This window comes from Pteropus medius, unplaced genomic scaffold (assembly GCF_902729225.1).
Source record: "Pteropus medius unplaced genomic scaffold, Ma_sr-lr_union100, whole genome shotgun sequence".
NCBI classification, from domain to species: domain Eukaryota; kingdom Metazoa; phylum Chordata; class Mammalia; order Chiroptera; family Pteropodidae; genus Pteropus; species Pteropus medius.
The window spans coordinates 13,153,916-13,168,538 of NW_024349803.1; the positions used below are offsets into that span (position 1 = coordinate 13,153,916).

General features: G+C 36.2%; 1 protein-coding gene and 1 pseudogene across 5 annotated transcripts in view; one reads left to right on the plus strand and one right to left on the minus strand.

Moving 5' to 3' along the window:
• TFDP2 (transcription factor Dp-2) overlaps window positions 1-14,623 on the minus strand; it is a 145,361-nt gene that overhangs the window by 10,341 nt on the left and 120,397 nt on the right. For 4 of the 5 annotated variants that reach the window (XM_039837344.1, XM_039837346.1, XM_039837347.1 and 1 more), the window contains 4 exons: window positions 11,211-11,357; window positions 8,066-8,134; window positions 4,009-4,160; window positions 307-473 (listed from right to left, as the gene is read on the minus strand). In XM_039837344.1, coding sequence (XP_039693278.1) covers window positions 307-473; window positions 4,009-4,160; window positions 8,066-8,134; window positions 11,211-11,357 — 535 coding nt within the window. The remainder of the gene's footprint in view (window positions 1-306; window positions 474-4,008; window positions 4,161-8,065; window positions 8,135-11,210; window positions 11,358-14,623) is intronic. The other variant, XM_039837345.1, reaches the window with a different exon arrangement.
• LOC120582512 (uncharacterized) lies at window positions 1,015-1,133 on the plus strand (annotated as a pseudogene).

Genomic DNA, 14,623 nt, shown 5'->3' on the forward strand with positions numbered 1-14,623 from the left:
TGAAAAAAAAAATCAAATCACTGAAGAATTGCTGCTTTTATTTACATATAAAGATCAGGGGTAGACAAAACTAAATAATAAATTGTTTCCAATTTACTATATTTGTGTTTGTATCTCTAACCAAAAGCAAGTGATAATAAATAAGAAATTCAAGAGTGGCTACATTTAAAGAAGTAGGGAAAGGCACAGAATTGAGGACAGGAATAGATTTGAACTAACTTTCTATGAGAAAGGGAGAAAGGTTTTAACAAGTTAGGGTTTGAACATTTAATCAGGGACAACATGTGAAAGCATTACTGAACATACCTGTGATATAACCTTCTAAAGCCTTTGGCACCAGTGATTTCGCAAGTTTCAGATCCTCCAGAGAGCATTTGCCTGACTCTAGGCCAAAAGACATCCCCATCCGCTTCAGGACTTCTATGTCATCGTGGATCTCAAAGGTGTTGTCAAAATTAAAAAGATATTCAAACCTACATCAGGAAACAAAATTATATGGGGTTTTCCACGTGTTCGAGAAGTCTGAACAGGTTTGTACTCAATATGCTACATAAAAGAATGAGGGCCTCAGTTCAGGTATTGTCCTAGAAACTGTTACTGTTCAGAGCAATATGAGTCATTTTGCTGTGTTCTGGGTAGATGACATCTCAAATATACCACTTTCCTAATTAAAACAATTTTCTTGTGACAGACAAAAGGAGTCCATAAACTTTAGCCCTAATTAAGCTGTTGCAAACTGGAAATAGAAATTCCAGTCTAAATCTAGTATTTTTAAAGTTGTCTGCAGATTTGACACAAAAGATAAAATATTAAGAAAGATTTCCACTTTAATATAACCTTACTATGAGTTGGCATATTAAGAAAAAACATTCTGATTGCTTACTTCATTTCATGAGTTAAATGTTAGCTATGGCTCACTTTGATAAACAATAAATGGAAGACTTTTCACAAATTAACCAATCCCCAAATCCTGTCTTAAGGGTCTAAGGAGTAAAATGTCTTAAGAATGTTCTTGTATACAGCCATGCTACCCTGAACAAGCCCGATCCCGTCTGATCTCGGAAGCTAAGCAAGGTTGGGTCTGGTTATTACATGGATGGGAGACCACCTAGGAAGACCAGGTGCTGTAGGCATAAAAGAGTAAAAAATAAGGGATTATAAACTGACAAGGTCTTTGCAATTTGTGAAGTCAACAAAAGGTTGCCTCGCCTAAAAAAAAAAAAAATGTTCTTGAAAAAGACTAAATCAGGATGCCCAGCTTCCTAGCATAAGCTTTCAATAAAGAAGTGAATGTAGGAAGAAAGAGCCATTCTAACTCTCAGGCGAGGCCCTGGGGCACCTTCACCCACAGGCCTCAGATTTACAGGGACAGAGCACAGGAACAATGGTAGGTTCACACTGTCATGAAGTGCTCTCTATTAAAATTATGTGAGGGTCAAACTTTTTATGCTAGATCTTAGATCAGGGCAAAAATCAGAATTTAAAGCAAAATGCCATATTTAAATAATTTGAATTATACGAACTTGAATAAAGTACATGGACAAATTTCCAGGAAAAACTCCCACAAAAAATGTGAGGCGAGTGCCTGCCACAGACATGAATCCAGACATGGTTTAAGAACAGATGGTTTTGTAAATTTAATCCTCATAGTGGGAAAGCCTCCTGGCTAATTAAGGAGAAAAGATTGCATCTCCAAAGTAACTGAAAGACAAGGCTTTAGGACCTATCTTGAATAACAAGCTTCTACAAGCTTCTTAGGGCCTCCTTCTTCTCCACGCAGGGAAGGGCCGGGAAGGAGCATGAGTCAGTCAGTAACCACCCATGGATGGGAACCTTACTAGACCCCAGTCGGGATGAAGAGAATCCATAAAACCCTTAGGCCAATGACTCCCAGATTTCCTGCTACTCCTTTTAGACTTAGAAGACCAACCGAAGAAGAGAATTTTATAATTCCCCACAAAACAAGAGACTGACAGGAGAGAGTAACTGGAATTCTAACAGGTTTCTTCCCCCGCCCGCCAGAAAGTATGTTAACCACTCTCTAGAATTCTCAGTTTTATTTACGTTAGTTCTTTTAGACACAGGTTTTTGTAAAAAATTTGCCAAGTGTGTGAATAGCAATATAGAATCTACCGTTTACTGACCACTGGGCTAGCCCTTTATGAATATAGCTATAACTTTTGTAAACCAGCAACTTCAATACTGTAATACTTATTTTTATAAAGGAAGGAATGAGATCTTTGAGAGGTTAAGACACTACATAGCTAGAGGGAAGATTAAAAACAGATCTTCTGACTTCATAGCCCACATAGTCTCTACTATTTCTAATTGTGCCTATAGTTTTAATTATCAAATACTTCTGAAAACCCCACTCGCTGTTTTTCTTCTTTGTCTTTTTGTGTGTGTGTGTGTGTGTGTGGGGGGGGTACCTTCTTATTTAAGTGACCCAGAATCTCTGTATTCGGGGGAAGCAACACTGCCAGGCAGCAGACTAGGAAAAACAAGGGACGGTGAAGAAGCCCAAGGGCAAAGCTGCAGCTCTGAGGCGACCAGAAGTTCCAATCTCCTTGGGACAGTCCTGGGCTCTGCCTTTGGTATTTATGTGATCACTGAGCTTCCTTTTGCTTTCAAATGTATCCCAATTTGAATGATAAATTAGACGCTGACCCTTTGTAACAGCATTTAACATTTATAAAGTGCTTGCTTTGAATCCGATCCTTTACAGGCATTATTTCATTTAATCCTCACAAGGTTAGGAAGTGACGGAGGCCCTGATATCATCCTGATTTGTTCAGAAAACAGAGCTCTGAAGCAGTTAAATGGGGGAGCCATAATCCACACTCGTGTCTGTCTCACTCTGTACCCTATTTTCTCTTAACTATCTCATGATAACTGCTCGCAGTCTGAAGACCACGGATATAAACTATTTTCATGAAGGGTAAAATAAATTATATGTAAATTTTGTATTGAAAACTGCTACTTCTCAATCTTTCTGATGAATAGTATCATCAATCCTACTTAAAATATAAAAAATATGTGGGTGGGGTTGTAAATTGGTGCAGCTACTATAGAAAACAGCATGGAGTTTCCCCAAAAAATTAAAAATAGAAATATCATATGATCCAGCAATTCCACTTCTGGGAATATATGCAGAGGAAATCACTATCTTGAAAAAATACATTCATTGCAGCATTATTTACAATAGCCAAGGCATGGAAATAACCTAAGTGTCCATCAATGAATGAACAGATAAAGAAAATGTGGTGTGTATATATATATACACACACAATGAAACATTTAGCCATAAAAAGAAAAAAAGAAGGAAACTCTGCCATTTGTGACAACATGGATGGACCTTGAAGGCATTATGCTAAACGAAATAAGTGTATGAGCTCACTTATTTGTGGAATCAAAAAAGAAAAAAAATCATAGATACAGGGAACGGATTGGTGGTTGCCAAGGGGGTGGGGTGAAATTAGGTGAAGGTAGTCAAAAGGTATAAATTTTTAGTTATAAGATAAATAAGAAAGCAGAGAACACATCTAGCATTTTCAAGTCTATTCATCCATTAATAAACAGATGCACAGTCAACTGTGACACAGAAAAACAATTAATTGCTTTAATGCCACATGTTGATCTAACATATTTCCACAATAGACTATGATAGTGAATCACCGCACACGGACCTTGTGCCAGGCCCTCACTGATGGTCGACCTTACTGCAGTTACTCGCCCAGTTATACCACACGCATGCACATATACACATATCCTGACTAGGGTCCAGGTACCACTCTGCAGGCAACAGGCAGCACGGTGCCAGCCATGAGACTGGGTGCTGCAAAAGGGGAGTGACTGAGGACACACTCCATGCTGGAAAAGTGCTTCACGTGCCCCAAGGAAGTCAGCCTTGTAGAATTCAGGAAATGGAGTACACTCCTCTTCGTTTTAAATGCTAAGTGTTTGTTAACAGAAAGCTAGCATGCAATCTTCCCCTAGCCCTGCACTCACTTGTCGCTGGAGATGCTGCAGTCTATGACTGTCTTCCTGCTCGTATTGATGATGATAAACGGCAGCTGAATGGTAGAGTTCAGAGCTGGAGGGCCCTGGTTCTGCTGTTCATTTTGCCGATTTCTCTGTACCAGGTTTTTGAAAGCAATTTGCTGTAATGACCAATAAAGAAATTATAGTCTTTTAATGTGGAAAAGTGACTTGGAATTAAATGAATTAAGATAAATATGCTTATAATGTAATTTAAAATTAGAGCGTTTAAAGAGGCCTTCCACCTATGAGTGAATTAAAGTTAAACATTATAGAAAAAAAGATTAGAATGATCTGATTCAATAAATAAATATCCAGGGGAAAAATATACATTTAAATGATATCTAACATCATCCTAATGTAAATAAGGGAGCTCATGATTTCCCTTATCCATAGAAACGCATCTTATAAATCTGAGAGAGCCCAGTGGCACCTGTGACTCTTCTTAGAGCGAGTGATACAGTGAAAGTGACACCACGTGAGCTTATGTTTTCTGTTTCTCTAACACAGACTCCCAAGACTTTAGGGTTGAATACATCTTTTAGATCGTCTAGCCCAATGATACATAAACTTTATAAAGCCACAGAACCCTTTCTTTGAATGAAACTTATGGGACACCCACTATATAAAACAGACGAAAGCAGTGTTGCTCTGGCTGGCTGGGGGTCATGAGCCCTGCCAGCTCTGCCCTCATTCACCCCTTAAGTTCCTCCACAGAACTTCCTTAGGGCACAGTTTGGAATGTGGCCCAGCTCTCTCCCCACTTGACATCTTTCAGATAAGGAAACTGAGGCTTAGCACTGATGATAAGATATGTCAAGGCCTGAATCTCTACACTGAGTCTTGCTCCTACTTTTAGTTATAACCATTACTCAAAAGCCAAAGAAGGTGATCCCCGCCCCTTTTTAATATGACATATGCATCATAGAATTCCACAGCCAGAAAGACCTTACACAATTCAAGCTTTTCATGTGCTTGGGAAATAGATACTGGTTTTAAAAGCTCCTGAAGTCAGAGCCATTCATTCCCTTTCATCAGCTGGTTCCATCTTTTCACCCAGTAGTGATGACTTTATTTTCTGTTTCAGCAATCTTACCCTAGGATTGCTTATTTTAGGGTGTAAGCCTTAACTAAACTTTAAGATTATTATCATCTTAAAACAGCTGGATGCTATCTCCCTGGAAAGTGGATATTTACTCTTTTAAAATGCACAAACAGAAGAAACACTAATTTATTTTAGCCCTGACAGTGTTCAAAAATCACTATCAAAAAACTACCACTAGCAGTCTCACTACCAAACATTACCTAGGTCACACTTCTTTGTTATTTTCTGCTGCTAAAGAACTAAGGCTACTTTATAATTATTGCTTAACTCATTTAATATTGAGGGAAAATATGCTGATGCTGTAAAACTGAGAAAAGAATGATATGTTTAAATACTTCTGCCTAGCTTCTCTTCCCTTCTACTCGAAAAAGCACCTTGGGAGATCCTCCCCTACTCTGCCCAGCCATGTGGCCTCATGGGAGGGCCTTGGTAAAGCAGGGAATATAAACGGTGATAAGTCAGAGCTCTTATACTTTTCTGATTCATCGGTCAATATTGTGTACAACTTAATAACATCAAATATGTTTCAGAGAGCAGTTAAAACATATATAATGTTATTTCGATAGTAAAAAGAAAACTCGCATCCCACTGGTTTTGGACTGATTGCTTTATTTGTTACCCTTTCATTGATTTCCTTCAGGCTTTTGTTCTTTCCAAGCTCATTAACATCTATTTCAGAGGCTGAACCGCTTTTGGTGTGTTCAGACATTTTGCTCTGGGAAAAGTTTAAAGGCTGAAGGGACACCGTATAGACGTAAGTAGGGTATCTGGATTCTCCAGAGCTATAATGTACTCACAGCACTCCTCTTTGATGACATTAAGGATAAAAGCAATGTGGTGGCATGTTAAGTAAAACTTACCTATGCCATGGGATGTCAGTGAATTGTGACATTAACTGTGAAAAAAAAATTAAGCTAGCTTAACCATGGCAAATTATTAGTGTTCAGGGATAACTTGTTTAATTTACTTTCTATGACATTTCGTCAAATGTTATTTGATGAAAGAAAGAAAAACAAACCACTAGGAGGAAATAAGCTAATATGTCTACCAGAAGAGCAGAAGTAGTTGTTTTCAATTATACTTTGGGTTTCATTTCAATATGTAGAGAGACCTGCTTTTATAAATGTTGACAGCTAGGTTGTCTGTGGGTTGGAATATTCTATAGATCTTGTTTAGAGAGGAAAAGAAATTTAGGACTTAAAAAAATACAGTGTTCATCATACAAAGGTAAGCAGTGGAAAAATATTTGACTTCATGCTTGGTGCTGGCCATCTAGAGATGGGGAAGTCTCCTATACATGAGTGCGATCTTGTTCAGCACCATTCTTTCTAATAAACAAACAGGCATCCCGAGGAACAGATTTTTTAAATAACACATGCCAAAAATCAAACTCCAAGATGTTCCCTGAGACTTCTGAGGAAATGTGAGAGAGGCCCAGCAAGGGGTTTAGGGACCGAGAGATAACAGAGAGGCAAGTTAGGGGAAGAAGGTGACTGTGCAGGGGTGAGAGGCCAGTCCTCCAAGTCAGCAGGATTCTAGAGGGAGGAGCTGCAGGAATGAACTGTGAGATGTCAAGGTTTTTTTGTTTTGTTTAAAGCTACAGAACTTTCTCTTCAAACAAAACCTTATTTGGAAATCCAATATAAAAGAAATACATAAAATGCCTGCCCCCTCCAGCAGTAGCTCTTTGGGTAGGTACCATGGAATTTTACGAAAAGTAGACACAGAACACAGAAAGAAAAAAAGAAATGGCCTAATCGGGAAGGAACACCATCTCTGGGGCTTCCTATGTTTGGGAAGTCTCTGCTCTCCTCTGCTGCTACTCCTCAGCCCTGGACCCACATCCTTCTCAGACCAGACAGAGATCTCTGGAAAGGCTAAATGGTCTTCTTTTGCCCCTTTGATTTGTACATGAATGTGAAAGAAAAACAAATATAAGTTTCTAGAAAGTGAAAAAGGAAAATCTGGAATATTTAAGAATACTTAACATACTATGTCCATTAGATGAAGTGAGTATTTTAGGAAAAAATTCGCTACAATATTTGGTAACTTACTGCTTGTCTTTATTTAAAAGAAGTGGATGATACCAAAAATTAAATGACCTATAGTTGTTCAAATCAAAGTTGATTTTATGATTGGTTGAAAGCTTTTCAAATAAAGACAATCTGCTTATTAAAGACTCTGACTCATTTTACAAAATTTTTTTTCTTTTGATTGGATTGAAAACGTCCCTATTGTACAGTTCGGAGTGACTTTTTACATCAACTACAATTACCAAAAGTAGGAAAAAAAAAAGGGTCCATCTACCCTGTGATTTTACCTCACATAATTTTATATAAAGGCTCTATCATATTTTTTAAAAAGTCATTCAAATTCTGGGCAATTATCCAAAAAAGTACAAATATAGGGATCCTTAGTACATAATAAAATTTAATTTTCTTTTAAACAAAAATGCATTTTAAGGTTTAGTAAATTCTACAAAGCTTACCGAATCATTTCATGTTATTCTGTTATTTATAGGTAAGTATTATAGTGGATTTGATTATTTTATTCAATGTGCCTAAAATTTAACTAGCCTGATGTCTTGGTATTCCAAATTAAGGCTAAAATACACACAAAGACTCCTAATAGTTTCTGCTCAGAGTAAGGATAAGTGTCAAAAGTAAACTGTTGCATGATATAAGTCGCACACAGGGCAGGTGAGCTGCTGTGGAGCCCTGATGATGGTGAGAGATGGAATCAGCTTAAGGTGGACCATGTAGATGTCAATGGCTCAGTTGTGGGGGAGGCTGCCCTACAGTGTGGTCTCACCAGACACTACTCGAAGGTACCCAAAGTAGAACACACTGACTTTAAAAGCAAGTAAGCGAAGAAACAGAATACAGATAGGGAGGATAATGAAAAACATCCCAGCGTCTTTACCTGCAGGAGAAGTTCTTGCAGCTGGGCCCGCTTCTGCTTTATCCGTTCTATCCGCCTCTGCTTCTCTATCTTTAAAACATAGGTAACAAAATAACATGAACATACATAGAGTATAAAGTTACTGCTCATTTTCAAGCTCCAGTTCTGAAATATCAAGAATTTTCTTAAGAGAAATGCAACCTATTTTAACTATCAATGTCAATAAAAGCAAATCGCACCTCTTTGGGAGGCAGGGGTTGGGATAAGGGAGTAGAGAAGACAGCGAAATGTTATCAGCAATGAAATTCATCTGCTTAATGAATACTTAGTATGTTAGTTCTAACAGAGTCAGACCGAACTAACACTTAGTGAATGCTTATTCTGTGTGTCCCACTCAACTCAGTATTTTATACCCCATATCTAAACCAGTCTTCGCAAAACGCTATGTGTGAGGTAAGTATTGTTGTTATCCAGGAAATGGGGGCATAGAGTATTAAGTAACAGTCCAAAGTCACACAGCTAGTGCATGGCAAGAACCTAAGCCACATTGTTCCAGAGATCCTACTATTACTCTGCTGTATTAACCACCCCACCCCCACAACCCCAAGAATAAAGTAAGATCTCACTTAAGATCTCAGTTTAACTGACGTTTATTTTTACTTTACATTTCATATACTCATTCATTCATTTGCATTTTTTACCCTGTTGGAAAACACAAAGTATATGGGGCTCCTGAGACAAAGTCTGCCCCCAAAAAGTTTCGCCAATTTGCACTCTTATGAGTTAACTTTTCTTAAACTATCACCAACTACTAGATATTATGATTGAAAAAAGAGAAAATTACCAGGTGAAAATCGAATGGATCTACCTGGCCCTGCTACACACTGTCACCCTGCCTTCCACTACTAGCACATCTCGCTATAACCTCTCAGTCTTTCCTCTTCTTTATTCTACCTCAGGCTCTCAACCCTCCCACTAGGGTTAAAATCTTCAGCAGAACTTTCAGTACTAATGTTCTCCTTCCAGATAGTGCAAAGGACCTCTAACGTTTCCATACTTGGCCCTGGTCATATAGAAGTTAACTTTTAATCCTATATTATCTTGTATAATTTCCTGTTTCACCTGTGTAAATATCACTTCCCTGATAAGAGAAATTAAACCATGTCACATTTCTCTGACCTTTCTCTTTCATTTTTTATTTATTATCTATTTTATTATGGAGGTAAAATTGCTATAAAATTGGTATATTCTATTTTAGCTGACTTTTAAATGGGCACAGCTGCTAATACAGATAGCTTACGCATTCAATATACAATTCCCACTTGTCACAAGAAACATCCTTGTGGGACAATTTCCTAGCTTTGAACAACTATTATTTTCCTTACTCTTACAATTACCTAGAAAACAGATATTAGGGTCTGCATTTCCTTATAAATGAGCTCCTCACTATCTCTTTGGGCAAAAGTCAATGACATCAAATAAGACATCTTTCTTGTCTTCTCCAAGGAAGTATTCCTTACCTGCTTTCCATCTACTCTAGTCCGCACCAGAAGTCTCCTCTCTCTCACTGTTCCTTTAACCACTACCACACTTTAATCCGAAGTTACTAAGACTGACTGTAAAACCTGTGTGGCCTCTTAGATTTGAAAAGATCTGCAGGAGTTTCACCCTGAATCTGAAGCTATGACGAGCCACGTCTCTACATGGCCCTCATGCTCCACATCCAACCAGGCCAAGCTGAATTGATTCTACCTCTAAAAACACTACTCAGACCACATTGTCACTGCCTTCACTCAGGCCATCTCCAATCCATCCCCTCAATTTCTCTCGTCTTCCTATTAGTTCAGCTTCCAACTCTCAAGGAGAGTGATCTTGCACAACACATCCTATCAGCCCTCCTACTTATAATTCAGTAGCTTCCCATTGTTTATAGGATCAGGTCCTAACTGTACTCTGGCCACATTCACATGTGGACATGCTTTCTAATGCCTCAGCCTTTGCAGGAACTCTGCCTGGAAGACCCTCCCTTCCCTAAATCACTTGGCAAACTCTTCCCTCAAGACTGAGCTTAGAGACTTTTTTCTTGGTAAAGCCCTCCCTTACCTCTCTTTCCAGAGAATCTGTACATACACCCTTCATACATAGTAATCACATTTTAGTAACTCTTACATTTTCCTTCTCCTCAATTAGCATGAAAGTTCCTTGGGATCAGAAATTTTGTCTTGTATAATCTTTGGTTAAGCACATAGTAGATGCAAATAGATTTTTGCTCATTGAGTCTTTGTTATTAGCTTAATATTACTGGTAATTAAAATGACCCTCAAATTCCACTCTATTAGAAAGAGAAAAAGAGGACATTTCCATTGTAACATATGAAGAACTATTCTATAACTTCTGATGAATCTCTGATTCCTCCCTCCACGCACAAATATGATACCAAATAATTTTTGATTTGCTGGGCGTAAAAACAGACTGAGAAAAATATGAAATCAACCAGATTTATCTCCATAAGCTGTATTTAACCTCAGTTTACCCCCCTTATGGCCACAAGAGTAAAATTATATCAAACCAATTTGGAAACAGTATGGTAGGGCACATGTTCATTTAGGAAAGATTTTCTATAATGATCAAAGTCAACGGAACAAAAAATGGTTTTGCAGGCACCATCTCCAAATTCATGTAACTGCTGAACATTCTAAATGTATCATTACCACTCTGATAAAGATAAGGAAGAAATACCATTCCGTTGCCACTGATTTTAGAGTCAAAAGTAAAAGTTTAAACACAAGAAATAAACAGGCAGCTTAATCCATTTTTTTGGTCCATACAGCAAGCATTACATCAAATAAAATGTTACTCCTATTATATGAATCACCAAAATTTTATTATTAGAGTGCTCAGAATTAAATTAGAATAAAATAAAGATTTCTAAGGAACAGGAAAAATCAAATCATTTAATTTCTATGTTCCTATTTCTTCAGGACATCAGTCAGATTACATGTTTCTAAAGTTCCTTCCAGTTCTAAAATTCTAAACAGAAAAATCTGTTAAAAAATGATACAGGATATATAAAAAATTAGGAATATTTTAATATTATGTAACTATTTCTAAATTAAAATGACTTTGAAAGCAAGTTACTTTTTATAAACAGATTTTCCCCACTTACCTCCAGGTTTTGACATTCCTGAGCAGAATTGGTAGGCAGGCCAATCCACTTGATTTCTTTTTTTTCCTTTGAAATTATGTTCATTGCCATTAGCACATTTAAAGCATCATAAACTCTTCGTCTAATGTTCTTCTGGTCATAAGCCTGCTAAAACATATTTTTATTGGTGATTAATTTTAAGGGTTAAGATACAGTCACAGGATATTAAAATATTTAAATAATAATATTATATCTTCAGAGTGCTGAAAGAATTCTATACCCAGTGAAACTATCCTTTAAAAGTAAAGATGAATTAAAGATACTTTCAAACAATCTAAAAGATAACAATCTAAAACTTAAGATTATGTTGCCAGTAGATGTAAATTTAAAAAATACTACAGAATCTTCTTGAAGGAGAAGAAAGATGATCCAAGATGGAGCTTGGAGATGTAGGATGGAATGAAGACCAACTCAAAGGTAAATATGTAGGAAAATCTCAACTAATACTCACTGTATAAAATAATAATATCTTGTGGAGTCTAGAACATATATAGAACTAAAATACATGACAACAATAGTATATATAGCAGAAAGGAGTAATGGAGTTAAAGTGGGCTAAGTCCTTGCATTGTCTGGGAGGATATCAGACTTTAAAAAGTCAAGGAAGCATATTTTCAGCTCTCTAGGTAAACAGTGGGTCTCAAATGTGGTCTATGGACTAATGCTGTTCCACAAACTGTTACTAGTCCACAATGCAAATATAGAACTTGCACAAAATGTCATTACACTGAACTAAAGCACACAGCTTAGTTCAGCTGACTTTTTTTTTTTTTGGATAGCAAGGCTTTCTCAATGAAGGAAACCATGTTAACTTATATTGTAGAAAAAGCCCTTTATCTTATTGTGGAGTAGTTCCTAAGAACTAAATCCAATCAATCAAATGCCATAACAGTAAAGGATGGCGGAGAACACTAAATCCATTTAAATGTAGAACTAAACTTAAATGAATGGGAGATTTAAATTATAGAACTGAATGTAAATATTAGAAATCCTGACATTGTAGAAATATTACAACAAATATCAGGAGAAAGCAACGAAGTAGGTCTGTTAATTTCTTCCTCGTTGATATTGGAAGGGGTGTGGATTCAAAGCAGATAAACTATTCAAAGCAGATGAATGAAGTAATAATAGCGCTTTCAGCACAATATATTTAAAGTCATAAAAACAACTATAAAAATATTCTTTTAACAACTACCATTCATATATTCAATCTGAATCCTGTGGTAGGAAAAATGGGACATGAGAGTAAATATAAGCATGTTAATTTCTTTTTTCTCTCCGTAATCAACAGGTATTGGTCTACAGATGGTAAAACAAGAAACAAAATATTGAAGTTACTTAAAATTATAAAGATAACCAATGAAAGAACTACAGACTATAAAACTTCTAAATTATCAGAAAAATAACAGCAGTGAATAAACAGGAAAGAAAAACAACTCTTGCTTACATCCTGGGGTTGGCATGGGGAGGTTTAGTAAAAATGTATATTAGATGTTGAAACGTGCTTAGAAGAAATGACTTATTACAATGACATCTGAGTGAAAATTAGATGAAGGGGAGAGAGAAACCACATGGATCCCTAGCAAAGAGCGTTCCAGGCAAAGGAAATGACAAATGCAATGGCCTGATAAGGAGCATATCTGGCATATTAACAAAGTGTGTAGTAACTGAAGAGGTGTGTCGTAGATGAGATCAGACAAGTAATGGTGGGCCAGGTCATATAAGGTCTTGCAAATCATTTTGAGTACTTTGGCTTTCACTCAGAATGCCATATACTTTCTTTTCAAGTGCCCAGAGAATATTAAAAGAAAAAAATCACCATGTGGTGGCTCACAGGGAAAAACTCAATCCACCCTCCCCACCACAAGAACAAAACAGAAATAGTTTGACTCATAATCTCTGATCATAGATAATAAAAGTAAAAATTCATAATAACAAACAAAAATCTCTATATCTCCTGGAACTATAATAACTCTTTCTATGCAATTCTTAGATGAACGAGGAAATGAAAACTAAAGTTACAGAATATCTAAAGAATAACATTATATCAGAACAAATGGGATCCAAAGCAGTGCACAAAGCAGTGTACAAGTCTTAATAGTCATAGACTTTCATTACTGCACAAAAATAATAAAAGTAAATAAAGTATACATCATAGTCTACAGGGTAGAAAAATAACAAAACTTCAGGAATAAGAAGAGAATATTAAGATAAAAACAGAAATTAACTGCAAAACATGCGGTCAGTACAAACAAATCCAACGGATGCTTCTTTGGGAAAACTAACTGCAAATAATTTTGAGAACATGGATGAAATGGAGGATTTCCTAAGAAAACATAAAATACCAAACTGACTCTCAGGGAAACAGAAATTCTAAATAGATAATTACCAAAGAAGGAATGGAGAAAGCTATCTAAACTTTACCCTCTACCAAATCATAGGCCTAAATGGTATGAGAGGTGGTTTCCATAAAGTTTCAAGGAAGAGAAAGAGATATCTAATGCTATTAAACTTGTAATAAAAAGAAAGATTTTTAAAAGTCTCTAAATCTGTTTCTATAAAGCCAGTATAACACTATTCATCAAAACTGCAAAGACAGTAAAAAACAAAAGCAAAAAACCCAAAACAAACTCCACCGCCGCAAACTCTCATTAATCTCATTCATGACTATCAGTGTAAAAATGCTGAAATTTCAGGAAACTATCTAGGATTTTATTAAATTCAACAACCATTTCAGATATGTTTTTAATTTAAAAAATTAATTTAAAAAATCAAGTTATCATCTCAAAATAAAATCTTTATGATGGAAGGTTGAAATACTACAAATAGTTCCACTAAGATCAAGTGTTATCAAGACTCAATATGACCTGAATTATTATTATTTAGTATTGTTGTGGAGTACATATAATTACATTTAAATAAAATGCAGACTGACCTATAATGATAAAAAGCAGATCAGCAGTTGCCTAGGGATAGAAGGAGAGGGAGGGATGGATTACAGAAGGCAGGAAGAACCTTTTGAGAGTGATGTAAATATTCTGTATCTTGACGGCGGCGGTGGTTCCACAGGTGCACACAATTGTCAAAACTCATCAAATTTTACACTTCAAATAAACACATCTTATTGTATGTAAACTATTCCACAATAAATAAGAAAAAAAAATTAATTTTACACTTAGGACATGTATATAACCCTCCCTGTAGGTAATTTTATCTCCATTAAAAAAAAAAAAAAAAGAATGATTTATATGTGTTAAAAAAGAATCTCCAAGACATTGTAAAAAAAATAAAATTAAGAGTGCAACATGCAAAGCACAATCAAATTTGTGTTTAAAATAAAATTTATTATGTTTATGCATAAAGAATTTCTGGAA